This window comes from Pipra filicauda, unplaced genomic scaffold (genome assembly GCF_003945595.2).
Source record: "Pipra filicauda isolate LSUMZ 115617 unplaced genomic scaffold, ASM394559v2 scaffold108_size2327098_pilon, whole genome shotgun sequence".
Classification (NCBI taxonomy): domain Eukaryota; kingdom Metazoa; phylum Chordata; class Aves; order Passeriformes; family Pipridae; genus Pipra; species Pipra filicauda.
Window position 1 is genome coordinate 1,806,387 of NW_024103529.1, and position 23,499 is coordinate 1,829,885.

Below are 23,499 nucleotides of genomic sequence, written 5' to 3' on the forward strand. Positions count from 1 at the left end.
GGCACAAAAAACAAGGAAGCAGAAAAGCCTACCCAGAGGCAAACTCTAAAACTCAATAAACATCTGCTGACTGAGACTTGAGGTTCTAAATACAACTATTATGAGCAGGAGAAAAAGGACTGTCAGCAGTTTTGCTAACAATTTATCTTTAAATATATAAATAGGAGACCCCATGGTCTAAAAATCCTCTGTGTTAAGGTCACGTTTTTAAAAAATCTATTTTCTCAAAGTTACCAGATCACATTTTCTCTTCAAGCAACGCCATCAAATATGCAATAACACTACAACACTGTCATTCTTAAAAAGTGAAACTATCCAAACTCAGCCTACCATTAAAATTCTCTAAAAAACATTTTTTCCTATAAAAAGTTTTAAAAGTATAATTACATAACCATGCCCCAACAAGCCACATTCCTCTCTGCAAGACCAAGCCAGGCAACTGCAATTGAGTTATCAGTTTGACTAACAAGATTTCTGATGAAGCGTGGTAATATAATGTAATTAATAAATTGAAATGTAAGTTCTTTTACACTACGACAGAATTGCATCAATAATGGTGCACAGCTTATTTCAGCTTCTTAAATGAAATGCAGTATAAAGTACAAAGCATCACTGTCATGGCAATGGTACTGTATATTACTGGCATTTCAAATTCAACACAAAGCTTACTGTCAGTTGTTCTATTTATGTTTTCTGTACAAACGACTTTGTCGAAATAAATAATACTCACTAAATCTTGTCAGTGTGGTCCTTTAACCATTCCAGGATAAGTCAGATAGATAATTTAAGGCTACCAACTATTCACAATTCCCATTCAGACAAATAAACAATGCAGCTTTAGACACAGCTCAGTTTGACAGGAAAAAATAACCTAGAAAATACTGAAAAACTGAACTATAGTTGGACTACGGACTACTTCATTGACTCCAAAAGACCACATAAATTCATCATTTTAATTTCTCAGTAAAATCTCCTCTAGATTCAAAAAAGAACACTTATTTAGTTGTCAGAATGAAACTCATCTGAAATCATGAATCAGCAATAATGGCAAATGTTCACAAATGACAAACTCATGTAAGTTCTTGTCATAAGTCTGAGGTTCATTTCCTCTAGATATCTTCCAACTTCTCCCTCCCTCTGTCCCAATGGATGGTAATTCCTGTTCTCAGCTTTTCCCACACTGTAGAGTACTTCCATCCTGATTGTGCCAAGCACCAAACAGACTGTTCACACAACTGTGATAGAAGAGGGGCATTAAGAGACAGTCCCTTCCATGGCAAAGGAGAAGATAATTACTAATTTTTAACTTTTTTTTTAATCCATTGGGAACTGTGCTTATAAACTGTGAATGAACCAGAGTATGTATGGATCTTAATCACTGTAGAATTTCCTGCTTCTCAGAAACTGTGTCCTGTTAGTCACTGAGAGTAACACACAGATATGCCAGATAGGTCTGTCATACTCAGGGAACTTGATATAATGTAGTACTAAACAAGCAGGACACTTATACCCACATCAGGAATTATTCACATTCTTCCTAGATTGAATTTACTATAAATGTGTCTCTGAAATCTAAGTTTAGCTTCAAAGACGATTTAAGTGAACAAACTGAGCTGGATTCTGGATAAACAGCAAACTCATTACCACTAGCAACTCCCACATTACTCTGTTTAAAAAAACCCAAAATCTAAATTTAAACTTTCCTACTGTGATTTATTTCTGCAGTACTGCTTTTCCAGATCCTTATGAAGGCGGCATTATACGAGACAGAACATACATAATGTCAACATCTGGTAAGAACTAAAACTGCAAAATTCTTCCTTTGTTCTCTTGGAAGGAAAAATTCTTCCATGAAAAGCCACTATAACTTACTCTAAAAACTAGTAGAAAAGGTACAAAGAGGAACAGTGGAAAAATTTTTTCCTTTTTTTTAGTTGGTAAAGGTCATGCTTTGTAGTATTTGGTCTTCTTTTTTTTTTTTAACAAAATCATGAAAAATCTACTAAATTCTAATAATACCATTCAGCAGAATTAAATTAAACGTTTAAATAAACTGACAATTTCTGAAGTATATTAACTCCTTGTGAAGAATTAATCATGGTAGGATACTATTCTCCCTTTCCACTTCAAGACAGAGAAGTTTCTGACAGAATTAATTGAATAGATGTTCTCCAAGCAAGTATGTAGTTCATTCACAAAGAGTGAAGTCCTGATGCACTTTGTAATTTTTCTTTCTTTTTTGTTCCAATAAGTACTATGGTCCTAATCATCTTCAAAGGCACAACAGTTCATGCGCTCATAGGAATATTATTTGATCACTCTCATGACTACAAGATGGTGAAGTTTACTATCCAGAGAGGAGAAAGGAGGTCAAAAATTATGATCACACCCATAGACTTCACTCAAATATCCCCTTGGAAAGTCCCAGGGGAGGGTTCTGAAGGCAAAGAGGCCCAAGAAAGCCGGTGAACAACAAATTGAACGTGAGCCAGAAACACGTTCTTGCTGCAAAGAAGGTGAATGGTATTCTGGGCTGGATTAGGCAAAGTGTTGACAGCACACCAAGAGAGGTGATCCTTCTGTTCTTCTCAGAACTGATGATGCCACAAGTGGAGTGTTGGGTCCAGTTCTGGGCTCCCCAGTACAAAACAGACATGGACATACTGGAGAGAGAGTCTGGCAAAGGAACACCAAGATGACGAATGGCCTCGAGCACCCCTCCTATGAAGAAAGGCTGAGAAAGCTGGAACTGTTCACCTGGGAGAAGGGAAGGCTCAGGGGCATCTCATCAATGAGCATAAATGCCTGAAGGAAGGGTGCAAACAGAACAGAGCCAGGCTCTTTCCAGCGGTGCCCAGTGACAGGATCAGGGGCAATGGGCACACACTGAAACACAGGAGGTTCCTCCTGAACATCAGGAAACACTTTCCCTCTGTGGGTGTCCAAGCACAGGCACAGATTACTCAAGGGGAAGGTGGAGTCTCCATCCTTAGAAATATTCAAAAGGCATCTGGGCTTTTTATAGTCTTGTGCGCCCGGCTCTAGGTGACCCCACTTGAGCAGGAGTTTAGACAGGTGACAACCAGAGATTCCTGCCAGCCTCTTCCATTCTGTGATTCTATAACGGGAACTGAAATCTCATTACTGAAGAATATGATTATGTAACATTCTGAATGAGATGTGACACTTACCTATACCTCATTGTCATCAATTATTATGCTTAAAACTGCTTAAATGAGGTATAAAAAGCGATTCAGCATAACACATAGTACAGACATACAGGAAGGTAAAAAAATTCTCACAAGAAAGGAGAAAACCTACCTTCATGAAAAGCAATTAGCACATTTATTTCCATTGCAGAAGGGGTAGGTATTGAAATTGAACCCCATGGAGTTTCATGAAGTAAGGTAATTATGGGTATTTACAGGTATTCAGCCCTCCAGGATATGAGACAGAATCTGTAAGTTTTAAAAAGCATGAAAAAAAGTTTTGTGTTTTGCAGAACTCTCTCACCAAGTAACTAAATTAATATAGATCTCCATACCATCATGACTTGACTCTTATGAATCGATATACTTTTTCTACTTTGCCTCATAGGAAAGATATACATCAGTGGAAGAGGACAGTTAAGAGATTCAATCCATTCTTTAATCCAGCATCTCATAAGACAGAAGAAAAGCCTAATTGGAAATATTGTTAGCAATTTTTGTCCTTTACATATAGTAGCCACCTACATGCATCAGGCAGAGAGAAATTCTTCCCTCAAAGATTTAATTTAGTTACATATTTCATTGAAAGAAATTGCATGCTTGTTTTAGCATGGGCCAGACCTTCCATGAGGTGTGTTATATGTGGCAGAACATTGACTTGTAGGAGGGATGAGAGAGTCATCTGTTCCTACAGGTATAAGATTATACAAAATATACAAAAAGAAAGAAACAACTGATGAACATGTAGACCACCATGAGCTTAAATAAAAAGAACAAAGGACATCTGCAAATCAGTTTAAATAAAAAGAACCACCTGAGCCAGTAAATCAGACAACATCAACATCAGTAACTTGAAAAAATTATACTGTACTGTGCTGTGCATAAAAAAAAAAAAAGGAAAAAAGAGATTGATGGGTGGAAAAATGAACTTATCTCATGCAGATGTAATGTAAAACAAAAATGTTTTATGTCTAATGTAAAAAAAGAAAAAAAAAAGGTAAAGCATGTAGAACAGCAAAGGACAGTCCTCAGTACACCCTTCCAAAATTGGTACCTGGTCTTTCCTGCAGATGACAATAACCACCTTGGTTTCTGCATGTGGCTGCAAAACTCATCTCAAGCACACAAATCTGGGCAAAGGAAGGATGTTACAGCTGATTTGCTCCTTGAGGAATGGCACTCTGAGTCCCAACTACAGTTAACAGCAAACCATATTCTCCTACCTAATATCTTAAAGGTAAGCAAGCTGTGGAATTTAGATACAATGCAAAGTTCAAAAGATTATCAAACTAGATGCATTTGGCCCCCTGAAGGACAGGAAGCAAAAGAGCACAGTTTTGGGTTAGGATTATCACAGCCTATTGTAGATGAAGGTCAGACAACATAATGTCTTTGCAAGCAAATGGTACATTTGTGTTTATAGTGTGCAAAGGATAGACTTCTCAAGGTAGACACTTGTGTTGTTTTACACAAGCTTCAGCCAAATCTCTTTAAACACAGTTCAGAAGGACACAGAGCCACCAATGAAATGGTTTTGGACTTATCACATGGCATAGTAACCACCTTATTTCTCTGTCATTACAACCGTGAATCAGTTCTGTGTTGACAATTATAATTCTATCTCTATGACAAAACAATTTACTTTTTGGAAACATTTCAAAAAGTTGCTCTGGCAGATCAGAAATTAGAGGTGCTGTTACAGACCTAGCCTCACATTTTAAAATGTATAAATGGCCTATTTTTAAGACAGTATCGCATTTCAGTTATCAGCAGATGGCCATAATCCTGATGCAAATTTCTACGTCGTGATGTATTACATTCTAGTGATATCCTACAATCTGCAATAAAATCCAGTTTCTGAAGTATTTCCAAAATTCTCCAGAGTTTATTGGGGGTAATTTGCAAAATTCAGCATGCAACCAATAATACTGCAAACAACCAGGTGTTAAAATTAAGCATTCTTTTTATACATAGGTGGACTAAATCTAAGCACACTGAAAAAACCACTTTTTTCAGTATATCTTTAAATTTGGCAGGGCTAAAAAGATTTCTGTCAATATTTTAATTCCAGTGACAAATTTTCATGTATAGTTAAAACACAGTGGGAATATGTAAGCCAATTTGCAGAGTCTTAATGAATATTTCTATTCACTAGAGATAGTAAAAATTCACATCTTCAGAAAATATACATCATTCCTATAGACAGTTCGTTTACATGGAAAATCCTGACTTTGAACTGAGTAATGAACACTGCCCCCAGTGTCAAAACACTATCAGCATCAGACACCCCCACCAAACCTCCATCCTTCTATCACAAAATCTTTGAAATCAGAGATCATCACACATCCCTAGAGAGCACATAAGTTGGTATATTATTACTACAGGTAACAGAAAGGTTCAATTAAGCTTTTCCATGTTATTTAGGAAGCAGAAATTCCCATCACAACTAAAACCTGCAACAAGAGGTAACATAAAATGTCATAAAGACAATAAAACTTAAACATAAGGAAAATACCCAGAAGTGACACGAACACATTTCCTTTTCAGTCATATATCAAAGTACTCAGAACACAGAACAAAAATGTAATGACACCCCACCACAGGTGTCCAATCCAGTTTGTGTCCTCTCTTCACATATACATGCAACATAGAAACTTCTGCCTTTGCAAACATTAACCCTACAATCTACGGATTCTTCTTTCAGAAGCTTTTGTTTATGTGTTCCTTTACAGACTACAAAACCATAGATTGTAGAGGAAGACACAAAAATAACTTCTGAATGAAGAATCTTGTAATTGTTCCCACACACCTTCTGGTATGTCCAAGCCTGATCAAAGACAAAACCACATTTTACTTTTCCAACACAAGTTTTTTATTAATAAAAACATCAAGTCTCTAAAAACAATTAGGCAATCCAATACATTGTTAATGGTACTTTCACAAGACACATTTGTCCTAACTGATTTTCACCCCATAAGGCATTTTTGAAAAGTGGTTTTTTAGGATCAAGGAATATTAAAGTATCAGGCAGCTAAGTTACATAATTTTTGTCTTTTTTTCATCAAGAGGCTGCAGAAGAGCATTATCAGTGCTGACAGTGTCTGGGCATTTTGACTAATCTTTTTATAGTGCTTCAATTTAATAATATCCAAGCCTGGAACACACTCTGTGCCTGATAAGCAGCTCACGCAAATCCAGAAAAAAAACCACTGTATTAGAAGTCACTATGTTCTTTACACTGGAAGTACCATGCACACTGTAAATTACATGCATTGATCATGCCAGAACACCCTCAGCTTGACCATGGATTCATGTCCATGTTCTATCCCATATTCCTAAAATCAGCATTACAGTTCACTGATAACACACCAGCAAATCTGCCTATTAAAAAACCACAGATGTCCAACAGAATCCAGAAAAGCTGACCTTCCCCTTTCAAAGTATGCTTTCACGTATATATTTAACATATTATTTCAAAATAAACTATAAAAATATGTGGTATTTTTCAAAAAGATAAATAATCCATAGTGGATCTAGGAAATGGAGCAGAAGTGTATCCAATCTAAAAGTTGCATTCAGACTTGATGGTCACTATCAAGGAGCATGTCCATTAAAGTTTCCCACTGAAATATTTTTTTTCAAGTTAGTATAGATGCATCAATGTAACTGAGACAGACACTGACTCTTTAAATTCTGTAATTATATTTCACATCTAATGACTCATGACTGCTTGGGAAAATGTCAGGTTTGCAAGAGTGACTACTACTTCATTAAGCCCATTTGAAACAGGAAAGAGGAGAGAGTTCACACTTTATCTCAGCATCTCTGATGCAAGAAAGCTGAAAACTCTTGTAAGGCTACAGTGTTATTGCTACCTTTAGATGGAAGTTTTATCCAGCTCTCCACTAGACTCCATTTAAGAAAGTTTCTCCTTGAGATACTTTGATTTAAGCATACTGGGTTGCTGTGCTCACTTCTCTAAGACTTTAGCAGTTCACAAACACTGTCCACCTTTTTGGTTTGTCTGGTTTTACCAAAGAAATCAGTTATGCAACATTTTCAAGGTTAAAGTAATTTTAATATATGCCACATTTGGTGTTTGATAACCACATTCCACTCTTCTCTATTGCAAGGTTGCAGTATTTTAAAGGATTAACAATGAGGATTTATGACACTTTGCAAAACATCTCCTAACCGGGGAAATAATACCTTCTCTGTTGGTAAGATCAGTACAGCCTTCTATGTTACAACTTACATACACCTTTGACACTGACAGCCAAGGCTATGCTCTGTATCAGAGATGGAATTGCAGTAGAATATGGTGTTTATCTGCTCACAAGAGGTATTTGAAATATACTGGCACATTTGTTGCATGGCCAGAGACCATTCAGGAAGCAGTCGCAATATTAAGGTGACATTTACTCACTGGTTTTCTTAGTGGGAAGACTACCAAACCCAGGACGATAAAGCAAAATTTTGAGATTTAATCCTAGCTTTGAATACAACAAAAAACCTCTTTCCCATTCCATCAGTGCTCGTTCCTCACACGTATGTACAGTGACAGCACAAGCTGGTGCTTGTTTCAAAAGAACAGAGACACACACAGGAAAGTACCTCAGGGTGGGGATGGCCAGTGCTGAACTCTTCCTCTGCCAGCGAGGCTTTGCCTGATATCCTGCTCTTCTGCTGGTTACCCACCTTTCACCACAGCTCCCCTCAGACTTACTCACTGAACTCATGTATCTAACTTCAAGCCATGCAGCCCCTTTTATTTCTGTAATTCTTCTTCTACAATATTTTTCATCAGAGTGTATTTTCTAAGTAGAGCAGCTGTGGAACACAAATCTTAAAACAACACAAAATCTTAAAAGAAAGAGCAATATTGTCCTACTGTAAAATTATTAAAAAGTCAAAATTTACTCCTTTAAAACTTGGTTCTCTCTTCTTCACATCTGGTATTACAAGAGACATTTAATAATTATTATGGAAGATTTTAGTGAAATCCTTCTTATGAACTCACTATTCTGCTTACTACACAAATATGAACTTTGAAGCCTATCTTTCCTTCCCGTCCCCAAAATTTTAAACATCCTATTGTTAAAACAAACAAACAAACAAGTTACTAATTTCTGCACAACAAATAGTCCATCTGTTTATTCCAGTCAATGTAGTGGGATAAAGAATATGCAACTGTACCTAATGCTGTAAGCCAGGACATCAGTACCTTAAACACTTGACCTCCAAACAAAAAGAAGAAAGTATAAAGTATGCACCTAAAGCAGCATGCCATCTTTTAATTTTGCTGTGCAGAATATAATACAACCTTTCCAGAAGTTATACACCATCAACTCATGCAGCAAGTGCTAAAAGAACACAAGGAACAATAACATTATACAAATCAGCTGCACCTAAAATGCTGAATGTATTGCAATACTATAATACCATTACAAAATCTCTTAGGCACAGTCTTACTACCAGCAAATTCACAAAGCTCTCTTTAATGAAAATTATATCCAAGGACATAACTTGACTTTTAATCCAAGGATACAATTTAGCCCTTAAGTATACAATTGAGAAAAATATCATTAGGCCCAGAATTTATATTTCCTTCACATTCCTGCACTACTAATTTTAACTAGGCATAGGCATAACTGCTGGACACATTTAGTCCAAGAGGTGTACTAGTTCAGACCACAGATCTCCCTACTTCAGCACACCATGTCCACAATGATGGCAAGGGGAGCGTGTAAGAACAAAGCTAGTATGTAGAATCCTCAGAATGCTGGAGTTTAAAGACAGGTAATGTCTTTCAATTTGGAAGAAAATACAGATTAGACAATCCAGTTTCTTCTAGATGAACACCTCTTTCTGCAGAATAACCAAATTAATATGTATAAAGCATATATATTCTGATATAAAGTTTCATTTTTAAGGATGTACAAATCAGTCTGCAGTTCTGGACTCTGAACCTGCACATGTTTTCAGTAACATTCATGATGTTAGCTTTAAAAATATACTTTAGGATTACATTAAAAGTTTTCAGAATTGCATGTGTAAAACATTGAAGGGATCTAAGGAGTGCTTTCTTAATTTGGGTATTACATTATGGATAGAAATCACATCCTTGATCAAGCTTTAAAGGCAAGCTCTGTGAATCATGTTAAGTCAAAATAGTGACAGGTGAAGGCCCATTTCATAGTAATAGCACTGGGCTTTTTTGGCCACTGTTACCTATTTACCAAAGCCTGTTGTGCATTCTCATGGACTACAGCAAGAGTCATCTACAAATTCTAGATTTTACAGATTTGCCTGTCTTAATGCATCTTACATATAAAAACCCCCAAACAAATCACCAAACCTAACACCCACCTTGCTATGTAAAAACAATGTTTCTTCTACTTCTCTATGGAGTTGCAACACACTGAATCTACTATGCAAACAGCAGATTGGCTAATCTTTCTTTCTTTGGACAGAAGAAAGAGAAGCCTGAAAGGAAAGAAGAGCAGAAGAAATGAGTAACATGTTCTGGGCACAAGTATCAATAAGCAACACTTTGAACTCTGGAGTTATGGAACCACAGAGCATGAGTTTTGTGGAAGTCTGAGTGAAACAACAGAAATCAGATTTTTTTTTTCTGCTTTCTGCATGACCTTTGGATAGGGGCAGGGGAGTAAATAAAGACTATCAAGATGATCTCTGTTTACTCAAACAAGAATTTAGGAACAGTAATCATCAATGACATACAAGTTTCTACAATCACACTGTGTCTTGGAAAAAAAGATATGCCTTAATTCTTGCCCATTTCCCAAAGAGAGATATAAATCTCAAGTTGAAAGTTTCAATACAAATTGAATGAGTTGCAATAATTTAATTTTCTATTTTGTCTAATGCATCCAGTCAAGAATGCATTTACTATATCTTTAGGGCTTTGTAGCTTTCCTGTTTATTTTAATAACAGTAGTTTCATGCCTAGAGCTCCACACATTGAGATAAAGACATCAAGGCACCTCACCAAACCCCACAGTGCAAAATGTGAATCGTAGCCTTTCTTGGTCTGTTAACACGGTTGCCATTCAGATATGTACAGTGGTAGCAGCCCACTGTAATATGAAAATTTGAGCTGACTGTAGAGATAGAAGTGTGAGTGAAAACACATGAAGACAGTACTTATTTAATCAATTTCCTATTGTAGCCAATTCCACATTTTTTCCATCATTTAAAAGAACAAAATGCTACTGTCTTCCATTAATCAAAAATAAACATGGCATACAGAAGATACAGCCAGAAAGGAAGAAAAAGGAGAAGAGCTGAAGAGGTGAGAAACACAGATATACCAACTACAGGTACAGCCTTTACTCAGGCACTTCTACCTTCACTTACAGCAAGCACAACAGTATACCAGTCACCAATAGGAAAAGGAGCATAAAAACAAGTGTAAAAATTACAGGGAATTGGTTGAGAAGATAATGATTGGGGTGAGCAGCCAACTGCAGTTCAGAGTGCATCTTCTCTTCTTTGAGAGGTGGAATAAGACATTTCTGTAAGGCCTCCATGTTCCACTAAAAACACAGTTTTATCAGTGCTGAAGTTGACCCAGCCTTTTATGGGTGACTCAGGCTAAGGCTCACTAACACAAGCAGCTCAAACTGCAAAAGATGAAGGTGAGCAGCAAAAAAATGATGACAAGCACCTGGGGAAAGTTCGGAGTATAAGATCTTCCCTGGTATGTCTGCAGAAAGCAGCCTATTTCTAACTCACCTGTAGCACTACAGTACAAATATAAACTAAGTATTAAAGTAAGCTTGTTGGGAAAAAAACAAACAACATAACAAAAGCACAGTCACGGACTTCTTTCAATATTTCCTGTGTTAAAACATTGAAAGAAAAAGGTAAAAAGGTATTTCTTAAAACAAAAGTCCTACTTGATGGATGTGTGAAGTAAACATGAATAGGTAATTTCAAGGTAGCAATGCTACCAATAAATACTGCGTGCTCCAAATATTGACTCAAGTGTCAGTTCTTTGAGACACTCCATGATCTATGTGATCTAGCAAAGTCTTGAAAATTAAATGTTGAGGGGACAGAAATCAGAGATCATCAGGCCATCAATATCACCACAGCCAGAAACTCCAACCAAAAGTCACCCAGGCTTTTATGCTGAGTTTATGAACCCCATTTTGTTGTATCACCAATATAGAATTTCTAAGCAACAATTTGAAAAAGTAATACAGAAATAATGAAATTGAACTCTTTTTACTTAAAGAAGAAATACATATGAAATTTTTTTCTCCAGAACTTCCTAGTCACAAACCTACCGTCCTCTTGCATGGCAGGGTACTGCACTTCCTTAGCTCTCACATATTTACTGTGCTTCCCCCTACGTTGTTGTCTCCCTCATTAGCCTACAGATTTATTTTCCATTCTATACTTCAGTGTCTCCTTTCTCTATACAATTAACTCCAGAAACTGTTAACTCTCACATTCTGCCAATCATATCCTATCTATTATTCCTAAAAACCCAAACATATTAAGGATATGTCACAGAAAAAGGTGTATCAAAGAAATGGGTAAAAGAGAAGGAGAAGCATTTCACTTAAACTGGGACAAGACAGCTGGAGATTCAATTTCTTACAAAATGACCTTAATCAAAAGCTTAGGATTTCTAGCATAACTAAATTACCTATTCTCAGTAAAGCCCATAAGGATTACATCTAAGACATTTCAGTAACTGATCGAATATGCCACTTCTAAAATATTTATTAAGCATTTGCATAACATATGATATGGCTTTAATTTCAAATTTATTAAAAACACACACACAGTCATTTCATACAAAAAACATACCCACAACTATGAGAAATAAGAGCTTACTATGCTTTCCAGTGGAAAAGCAGAAACTTTCCCATGACTTGTTTTCTTTTAGGCAAGGAAGGAAAGTAATCTAATTCATCTAACCTAAAGAAACAGTATTACCTTGGCTAAATACAAGCAAACAGCACTTCTACCAATGTTGTCTCACCGAAAAATATTTGTCATTTTCCACTCACTCCACTTCCCTCCTAAATTAGTACTATCTGCTTAATCTCAGCTGAGATCTCCATATTTCACCTATCGCAAAGATGAATTTTGGGTATAAACACAGCTCTCAGAGGCAAGGCAATCACTGCTGCAGGGTAACAGGAAAAATGTCTCTACATGGTTGCAATCATTTGCCTTTCACCACTTACTCAGAGCAAAGCAGCAAAAAAGTTCAGGTCATTTCCTGACTGGCACAGCAAGTTATAGCAAGATACACATTCTATTAATTTTTAATTGCATTGCTCGCAGACTGAAAGCCCAAAAGGGGAGTGTTTCTTTTTAAAGCGTAAAGAAGGGCACTGAAACTGCTTACCTCACTCAGCTCTGCAGGGGAGTCATTTCCATATTTCATAGCAACTCCAGAATTCATGATTAGACTTCTCAGGGCTTGACGATTTCTGCAGATTTCAATGCTTCAAAGCTTTGTTCAACTGGTTCAATACTTTCTCCTCCAAAATTTTTCCATCTGACACATTTTGCTCTAGACAGCCATTTTTACTCCACACTGAGAGTTTAAGTTAATGATGCAAGATTTTCTAAAAGAGCCAAACTGGTTTTGACTTCACAGACAATCCATTGCTGTGAGAGACTTGTTAATACTGTGGAGTGCTCAGAGAATTCAGAGAAGAAACTGCTTACCAGGACCTCAGGGCTGTCTTAGTCCATCTCCAAGGCGTGCTTCATCTCTGCTGTCTGTTTTATTCTGCTCTTTTCCACAACTCTGTTGAAGGGCATCTCCCAATGCCGTTGAACATACTCAGAAAAATTTGATGAGCTTCACACAAGTCCACAGAGAAATTAAAAAGAAGGGAGCGCTGCTACAGTCTTCAGTGTTCACAGAGGGAGAAAGGAAAAGAGAAGAAAGCTCCCCTCACCGAGAGAAACCAGTGTTGCACTTCACGCTAAAGTTTCCCCTGCCAGTGAGCCTGGAGTTTAAGTGGTTTATGATCAAACACAGCTGTCTTGCTGCTGGCTAAAGGGTGCATGGAAGGGGCGGTACCAAAAGGAGAGTGGAAGTGGGAGGGAGAGAGCTACAGAGAGTTCATTTTGGAACTACAGGCATCTCTTCAGCTTTCTGCATACTAATTACTATACAGAAAACTATAGAGCTAAGTAACAGGAAATACCATCTGGATAACAATAAATTGGATTCCTATTTCCCTATTCCTGTCTGCAATTAAGTAAGGAAAACTGGGGTTGTAACGATTTCAAAGGGTCACAGTAAGCCTGAAAGCACCATTAGAACACTGCAGATTTTACATAACAGACTGACATTTTACAAAAGATTCAGGAGATGCTACTAGAAGGGGAGAAAAAAGCATTTGCTTTCAATATTCAACTACAAACCTAGAAAAATCCTTAACAAGCTGGATTTGTGAACATGCTGCACCCATTGCAAGAACTGATGATATCCTGTTCCCTTTCTTCCATCCCCTAAAACACAGGGGCAGCCCCACATACTATATGATGCTGGATTATGATGTAGTTTTGGAATTAGAAGTAGGAAATACCCTACTGTGCAGCTGAAATCTATCTTATCATATTAATACAATGTATTATTAAAGTGTCAAATTATTTAAGAAAAAAACCCCTAATATAAGAAACAGAAATAAATGCTGCACAAGCTGTGGCACAGTTCTTGCACTCTGGTAAAAAACATCTGCATGAGAAACAATGCATTCCAAATGCAGCATTTTGAAAATTATATTGTGATTATTTCTTTCTCCTCTATTAATCACAGATTAGTATCAGTATGCAGACACAGGAATAATTCATCCCAATGACAATACAGAAAGTGCCTTAAAAGCAAGATAAACACGCGGATATTGCTCTATGATAGTACAAAGCGGTAGCACTTTCTGGGTCCCTGTCATTCCTCCATGCCCAGCATCAGGAACTACAACACTCCTCTGGAGGGTAATGGGAAAGCCATAGTCTCTTTACATGACGTTTTACTTTCATCCTCCAGGTCTCTAGTTTGCTTTAGCTAGTCTGCATCCTGGGGTTTCCCTTGCTCTTTACATGCCCACCTTGCATCGCCTCCATTCTTCATTATTTTCCTCGTTGAGTCCCTGTCCCACCTTCACATTTAATTCTGTCTCTACGTTCAGTGCTTCTGTGTATATTCCTCTACTCATCTGCTTTGTTTCCAACATGTTTCCAATTATGGCCCCTCAAATCCCAGCAACGGGCTGCACTGCTCTCTGCTGGTAGATGGGTGGTGATGCTGGGACAAATTGTGCTGTTCCCCTCCAGTGGGTAGGAATCCAGGAAGATGCAGACTCCTCCAGACTACAGACTGAAGTATGGAACAGCACATCCACAGCACTGAAATGTGATTAACAGGTTTTTATGCCCAGAAACAAGTGACAGTATAGTCACTTAGTTCACTTTTCACAGATGAGGAAAAACCCCCACAACTTCAGTTCAAAAATTCCTGCAGCCAATAAAATAAATTTAAAATGTTTTATCTTTTCAAAATTATGTCTTCACAAACGAGGGTGAGAGTTTTTTGGTTTTTTGCATCACTACCCCTATCAACTTTATTTTCCCCTTTATAATCTGCTCTGCTCTGATCTTTGTCCAGTTCTGTCACATATATCACAGGCTCACCAACTGCAGGATGAGCCTCAGAATTACTAAGAATGAAGTTCTAAGGTTTCCCTTTTCTAAAGGAAAGTCCATATTAATTATGGCTTCAATACACTGCATTTCCCATACTATGTCCCTATACTGCCAAATACTTCCCAGCCAATTGTGAACAGGTATTCAGAAATTAAAAGTTATGACTTGTTTTCTTCACTTGCCGTTGTTTGTCTATTTCTGGCAGATCAGGACATTTCAGCCATCCTACAGACCAGACAGAGCACATGGTACCACAGATGCATCCCAAGCATAGACTGTGCAGGACACTTTGGGATCTGAACTAGATCCACTGTAAACACATATGGTGCACAGGATTTTTTCTGCCTTTTTTCTACTCTATACAGTAACATGGTAGAAAGAGACAGAGAGACTGACTGAAAAATGACAGCAGAATTCACAGCTTCAGATGTGTGTAAGAACATGGAAGATACATGCAGGTACTTTCAGAACAAAGTTTATTTAAAATTTAAAAATTAATTGTAATCCATGTGCAAATAAATGAAATGGTTAAACCAAACTCTGATGAAAAATGATTTTACTTTAACCTCAGCTGACTCCCATTCAAATCTGCATGCTTGCACTGAGTGGTACAGGATTACATATTTCTCAGTTGGAAAGCATCAACTGTTAACTAACCGACAAAGACTGGCAATGCTTGTTTCAGAATCCTTATAAACTACTGAGGAGGGCTAGCTAAGACTAAATGTAATAATTCTTCTAAAATAGCTACTAATATATCACATTTTTAAAACAGTAGCATCAAGAACATAGTCTGAGCACCTGAAAATGTAGAACTTGTTCTTCTGTGAAATGTCATTATCATCTAGCATTTCTCCAAGTCCATTTACTAACTGAATGAAAATGTTACATCACAAAATTAAATTCCCAGACAGACTTGACCAGCTGTCTGCAGGCTGTTTCACCAGTTTCAAATACATGTAAGTAACCTAATACAATAGCAGGGTACTAAGAATTTTGTTGAAGCCAAAGTATATTTTCCCATTGGCTTGTGCCAAAGGCAGATTTCAAAGAAAACAAAGGAAAACCTCAAGTATGCCAATTTTGCATTGCCAGGAAATGAACAGACCACCCTGTGACCCAGTGAGAGAGGTGCCTTTTGGACTCAGTCCTTCTGTTTTGTCTGGTAGCGTACAGTTCGTTCTCTCTCTCCTCGCCTCAGCTCCTTGCCTAGGATAGCAATGCTTCCTTGCTCTCAGCCTTTTTCCTGCCTTCTCTTTTAGCCTCTATAGGCAGGGAGGGGGTTGATCTGGGTATGGGAAGAGGAATCTCTTAACCTACAGATGTACATTTCCTAGTCCAGGATGACATGATCCCAGTGGATGCCTCAGTGTGTACTGTGGTACACACAAAAAAGGGGTAACAAGCAGCTGGACAAACCTTTCTGTCACAGAGGCTTTCAGGACCAACATCCACCAAACGCTTTCTGTCAAGATAGTGATACTGGCCTGGGCTTCCACTCCCCCCCAGTGCATTCTGATCCATTACTGCCTTTTGTACCTCTAAAGCACTTACGATGCACATACTGCTTGTAGATAAGCACATTTGCACTGATTCTTCCCAAGATAATTTCAGAATTATGCAGCAACAACCATTAGTGTTGCCAGTTTGCTGATTGTTGATTTAATAATCTTATGGCCACTCTATTCCATTTGTTTACTCTTATCAAACTGCAGTGAAAGAAACATTGGCGCGTGTCCAAGAATCACCGTGGGTGATTGTATCTGAATAATCATTTAGTAAGATTTGCTCTATCACCTGGTGTAAAAGGATTCTTTCAGGACAAGACACAACTCTGTCGCCCTCCTCACCTTACTTTTGAAACTGCCACAGAATATGGAAAACATTGGCAGTTATTTAGTAGTTATTTTACAAGGTTTCTCCCTCATAACATGTCTCAGTAATTACAACAGTCTATTTACTTAGAGTTACTGGAGCAGGTGTGACACTAGGCACACATGAATATTCCTTCCTTGATTTAACAGCCACAGAGTGAAAACTACAGCATAAAAGCAATTTTCTATTAAATATGTATGTGTCATATATTCTTCATCATAATGTGCGCCATTTTCAGAGCAGCAGTTTCACTCTGCATGCAACATGCACGATTAGCTGATCACAATTCCAGGATGCATGAAATAAGCCCTTCTCGGTTGGTTCTGGTTAATTAGCTCTGTAATTGAAAAGCAACTAATTGAAGTCCACTGAGCATTTAGTTTCTGCTTGTTTGTTTCATTATCATCTCTGTAGTTAAAACATCACCCTGCACAATCCAATACACAAATAAATTACATCTTTAAGTACTGCAAATCTACTACAAACAGTTTGAGTACAATTTTATTTTCTTCTCATTCTTGCACAAAATACACTGGTGTAGTACCAAAGTCTAAATTTCCATGGACAAAATAGTAGCACTCAGAAGGTTAACATGAGGGCTAAACTTGGAAGCAGAAATTCAATACAGTAGTTGGATAATGTTTCCAGAAAAATCTTTATTCAATAGCACTAATGCACTATGATTTAAAAGGAGAAGGTTGAAAGGGATGGCAGGTTCATGATACAAACTGTTCTCATTAATGCTAGTGAAGGTTATGCACCTAGGTTGAGAGAAAAAAAATCCAACCTATCTGAACGAATTGCAAGTAATCTTACACTGAAAAATTAAGCACTCTCTTGGAAGAAAATAGAAGCAAAATCTTCTTCTTTCCTTCAATCAAACCATCTTGATTAGTCTGAAACAGATAACATGTCTAGAATAATACAATTTCCAAACAGCACTTTAATCAGCTACTCTCACCTATTCACCCTTCCTCAACTACTTAATCTGCTTAAAAAGTTGTATCCTTGACCCGAGCAGTCTCCTTGGGAGTTCACATTTGATCCTTCTTTCCATCTTCCAATATTTCAAGCCATGAAGCCACTCACCAACCTGACAAACAGACACTTTCATTTCCTATCACTTCATCCAAACCTATCACATTCATTTTGATTCCCTCTGACTCAACAGAGCCTCAGCACCAGATGAGAACAGGAAAAGGACGAGGGCGTCAATGTGTGCCTGTTATTAATGTTGGAGACTTGCCTGTGAGGACAAAGGGAGACAACAGCCACTTCTATGCTCTCTTCATGTTGCAGCCCCCTAATTATCATCACTGTTTATTTGCTCCTTGCTTAAAAACATCAACAAGGCCATTCTGTAAACTACAATTCATGCCATCAGACTGCTGCTTAGCTTCCTTTCACAGTCCAGCATTCCCTCAGTTCAGTTGTACATTCCTCCATTTATTAACCACAAGGTAAATTTGTTCATTTCACTTCCAGTCCCTACAATCTTGGTAGCCAACTTATATTCCCTCATATTTATCAGTTGTGAACTGAATCTCCTTCAAAAATTGTCACTTATACAAGAAAGATTTGCCAGGACTCCTCTGCTAAGTTTCCCGTATTTTTCCCAATCTCTAATAGCGAGGTTTCCTCATCTACATTCTCCCCTTACTCCTGCACTCGTTGTTTTGTATCTTGTCCTTCATACACTCTCATTTCCAGTTCCAGTCCCCACTGCATAGTCATGACTGTGCCCCTGCAAACATTCAGCTCTTGAAGTGCAGCTCTTGAACTCTACCAAGACATCTGTGTGTGGTCAGTCTACAATTATTTTCCCTAATTGTAAGATTTCTCTCCACTGTGACTTCCATTACCACTGGGCACAATGAACACACAACTCCCTAACCTGGAGTGTCCTGGCACTGAACCAGGGATCGGTGACCATGTGAATTCCCATGGTGACACAAGGATCCCATTTCCTCATCTGTGGACAAGATCTCCTCTGAATGCTTAACAGATGAACTGTTGGATCGTTTCTGTCTATATGTGTGTGTGTATATATATGTATATATATGTATATATGTGTACATGTGTGTGTACATACATGTACACATACATGTAGACAGAAACAAGATATATATACATACATACATATATACACTTATTTGTGCATATAGAGCATGTGACATTTGTATATATGCTATACACAAAGTATTCCCATATATTTATATATACATATACACACATTCATACGTTACACACACTTTTCTATACAAATGTATATATATATATATACATATGTATATATAAGTATTTGAAGGTTTCAATCCACTGAAATGTTCCATTTGAAACATTTTAAGTCAGATGAATTCTGGCAAATGGAAGGCAAGTATCTCACAGACTTGAAGCTCTACAAGACTTTAGCAGGCCTGAACATTTAAATAACAAGAACATCAACTTCACTGAGCATTTATGGGGTTTGGGCAGCTTTCATTTTGGCAGATATTATAACTAAAATTACTTCAACAATGACATGAGCTGAAATAACATATTGAAAAATTTTGCGAAATCAAACACCCTGGTTTTCAGCCAGATCTATTTTACTATCAAAAAAAATTTATGATTGTTGTAACTGAATTCCTACAGCCCTAATCTAGATTTCATTAATTTGATATATTTCTTGGTTACATAGTTTAGTGGCTGCTTATGAAGATCAGCAAGTTAGTCTACAGATCACTTCTCAACTCTCTAACTATTTACTATTCAGTAGATACTAGTTCTTCATTTTTCTAAAGATCTAGTATTTGTAGGGTTTTTTTCCTCTCCTTGGATAGTAAAACATAAAATCCGAACTCTCTATTCTAACCCTGTATCTGGTCTATAAAATTCATTTTTCCCCTTCTAATTGCTTTGTCATATACCTTTTAAATCTCTCCAGTGACATTTTTCCTATACATCTTCCTACATTTAAGCTTCTCATCATAATTTTCAAGATTGCTTTACCTCTGCCTCACCGATACTTCAGCCTTCGTACCTGTCAGTTCCCTTTTACATTTTGAGGGACAGTGAACAACCCTGCTTCAGCATTTATCATCTCTGACTTTCTTATATGGTTTGTTTGGTTCTACAACATTTTTCTCAAGTCACTTACTTCAGATTCATGAAACATAATCACAGAACTAAAATCTTCTCTATTTTCAGGCCTCTTCTGGATAGTCCCATACTTCATTAAGTTAAGAAATTATTTGCTCAATATTTCTACAGTTTACTCTCAGATAATGGTCTATCAAGCAACTAAACCAAATGAAATAAACAAACCCATGTCCAAGAAAAAAAGAATCTTGTTTGTTCTGCCTTCACAATTCAGAATCCTGGCACAGGATACTTCACCATTATAAAAAAACATCTGGCACCCATGTAGTTTCCACAGAAACAAAGACTTTCCCCTCCTTTTCTATAATGCATATCAGACAATCAATAGTTATGTAAAAAATAGATTCAAGCAATAATATACATTTACAATCTCTTTAAAAATTCACAGGGTAGAAAAATTCAATGCCTTTTTCTCCAGTCATTTTCCTAAAATTATAGTTTCAAGCAGGTAGACTAATACAAAACTCAGTGTAGGAAATTACAGACGACTATTTAGCTTAGAGGCACAAACCTCACTTGGGTACGTCAGTGGGGTTCTTGTTTCACTATGAACTCTTCATAGAACGGACACTGTCCTTCCTGAAACACAAAGTTTACTTTGCTTCCTAGCAGGATGAAAAGTGGAGTTTACCAATACACTGCAGCATAGCTACTATCATAAACTGTCTCCCAGCTGAGAAATGACAATGCGGTTTTCTAGCCCAAAATGAAGCAATCATGCAGGAAACAGTTCTTTTTCACAAAAAGCAGAAACATTAAGTACATGACATGTGCAGAAGTACCCAGTTCCCATTTTCTCTGCACTAGAACCAAAGTAGTTCCTCAAAAGAGCTCTGCTGACAACCATACAGTCATTTTAAAAACCACCACAACACAAAGAGGAACGGGGTGTTTGAACAGTCACAGCATCCTGTGCTGCCTCAGGTCAACTCTGCCAGGCCTGAAAGCAGCAGAGAAACAATTCCAAAGAACTGGAGCCCCTTGATAATTTAACCATGGCACTGACATGGGAACCCTGCTTTTCCTGACTTGGTTGGCAGGATAACAGTTGCATAATCCATTATAACTAACCTAGCACTGAACTGCAAAAACACTTGGGGTCCATTTTCAACTCTGCACTGTAGTTAAGATTTTTATTTCATTATCAAAATTCCTGTATTTCATGAAATCAAAACATAAGGGTGTAGTGTGTGTATAATGAATGGAGGAATAACTCATCTTTTTAATAAATGAGGATTCATAGAAGCTCATAAGTTGGCAGGGTTAGTTAGGAGGGCTTTAAACTAGGTTTGAAGGGGGAAGGGGCAGCAACTGGGTTCTCCAGAAATAAGCCTAAGGGTGCAGAGCCCGAGTTGAGAATAAAATCAATGGCCCAGCTGAAGTGCATGTACACCAATGCATGCAGTATGGGAAACAAACAAGAGGAACTGGAAGCCATAGTGCAGCAGGAAAACTATGACATAGTTGCTGTCACAGAAACGTGGTGGGATGACTCACACGACTGGAGTGCTGCTATGGGGGGCTACACTGTCTCCCATAATATACTCCTGGAAAAGCTGGTAGCCCATGGCTTGGACAAGTGTACCCTCTCCTGGATTAGGAGCTGGCTGGAGGGTCGGGCCCAGAGCGTGCTGGTGAATGGAGCTGCATCCAGCTGGCGGCCGGTCACTAGTGGTGTTCCCCAGGGGTCTGTGTTGGGTCCAGTCCTGTTTAACATCTTTATTAATGATTTAGATGAGGGGATTGAGTCCATCATCTGCAAATTTGCTGATGACACCAAATTGGGAGGGAGTGTCGACCTGCTGGAAGGCAGGAGGGCTCTGCAGTGGGATCTGGATAGACTTGAGAGATGGGCTGATTCCAATGGGATGAAGTTCAATAAAGCCAAGTGCCGGGTCCTGCACTTTGGCCACAACAACCCCATGCAGCGCTACAGGCTGGGCACAGAGTGGCTGGAAAGCAGCCAGGCAGAAAGGGACCTGGGGGTGCTGATCGACAGGAAGCTCAACATGAGCCAACAGTGTGCCCAGGTGGCCAAGAAGGCCAATGGGATCTTGTCCTGCATCAAAATTGCGTGGCCAGCAGGAGCAGGGAAGTGATCCTTCCCCTGTACTCTGCGTTGGTGAGGCCACACCTTGAGTATTGTGTTCAGTTCTGGGCCCCTCAGTTCAGAAAGGATATTGAGGTGCTGGAGCGGGTCCAGAGAAGAGCAACAAGGCTGGTGAAGGGACTGGAGCATAAGTCCTATGGGGAGAGGTTGAGGGAGCTGGGGTTGTTTAGCCTGGAGAAGAGGAGGCTCAGAGGTGACCTCATCACCGTCTATAACTACCTGAAGGGAAGTTCTAGCCAGGGGGGGGTTGGTCTCTTCTCTCAGGCACTCAGCAATAGGACAAGGGGGCACGGGCTTAAGCTCCGCCAGGGGAAATTTAAGTTGGATATCAGGAGAAAATTCTTTACAGAGAGAGTAATCAGGCATTGGAATGGGCTGCCCAGAGAGGTGGTGGATTCACCATCCCTGGAGATTTTTAAACGCAGATTGGACGTGGCACTGAGTGCCATGATCTAGTAAATGGACTGGATTTGGACCAAGGGTTGGACTCGATGATCTCGGAGGTCTTTTCCAACCCAGTCGATTCTATGATTCTAGGATTCAGCATTGCCAACTTCAACTATGTCAAGTCAGCAATTCACACTCAAGAGAACAGGCAGAACAGCTGGTAAGAAAGAAGACCCTGTGACAAAAGCTACATCTTTCTGGCACACCAGAATCCATGAGGTTAATGTTGCTTCAACTTACTAATCCTGGCCCTCAGACTCAAATTGCCAATGCCAAGTGAGATAATAATATTAATACTATATTCTGTACAGCTCTGTGCAGTGGTGTGGGCTAAATGTACCAGGTGAATTATTCTTCATTTCAGATAACTGGAAAAAAAAAAAAAGTTTGGGAAAGTAAAAACACCTGAACATCTGCAAAAACATCTGAACACCTGCACTGGAGCCAGAGCTCCCTTAATTACAACAAACAAAATGAGATACTAAGGGCAGTTTCTAAGCAATGAAGAGGGAAGTTGCAACTTGCAACTAAGTTAAATTAGACGTTTTGAAACTTTGAATGTAAGACCTTCAAAATACCTCCTTACACACATTTGTTAAGACCCTCTTTCCTATAGTACCCGACTGCCACAAGACAGTTCACATCATCCAATTACAAACACAGAATTAGGTCAAAACCCATCACGCTGTGCACTTCAACTTGTCATATGCTTGTCATATGTCATATAAAAGATCCAGTTAAAAGCCTCAGTAAAAAGATCTATTAACAGGCTGCCTGAACAAATGTGACCTGTACTGACACCCATCAGACTGTGCTGTGATCATCTCCAGAAGGAAACAGTAACAGAATTAAAAAAAAAAATAATTTGCCATTTGCTCACCTCTATGTCTGTCACAATATAGTAAATTCAAAAGACTGAAAAATTATATTTCATATAAAATAGATGAGTCCTAGCAGACCTAATCCACAGTCCATTTTAAGAGAAAAATTAATAACTGAGCATTGTTTTAGAAG

At 38.2% G+C, this 23,499-nt stretch overlaps 1 protein-coding gene across 2 annotated transcripts in view; it reads right to left on the reverse strand.

The window, feature by feature from the left end:
• MCC (MCC regulator of WNT signaling pathway) overlaps positions 1-23,499 on the reverse strand; it is a 205,038-nt gene that overhangs the window by 133,011 nt on the left and 48,528 nt on the right. The window contains exon 1 of one of the 2 annotated variants that reach the window (XM_027712630.2): positions 12,601-13,303. The exons of the other annotated variant lie outside the window; for it this stretch is intronic. Coding sequence (XP_027568431.1) covers positions 12,601-12,657 — 57 coding nt within the window. The 5' untranslated portion in view covers positions 12,658-13,303. Of the gene's footprint in view, positions 1-12,600; positions 13,304-23,499 lie in introns of those variants that run through there. 2 annotated transcript variants of the gene reach the window in all.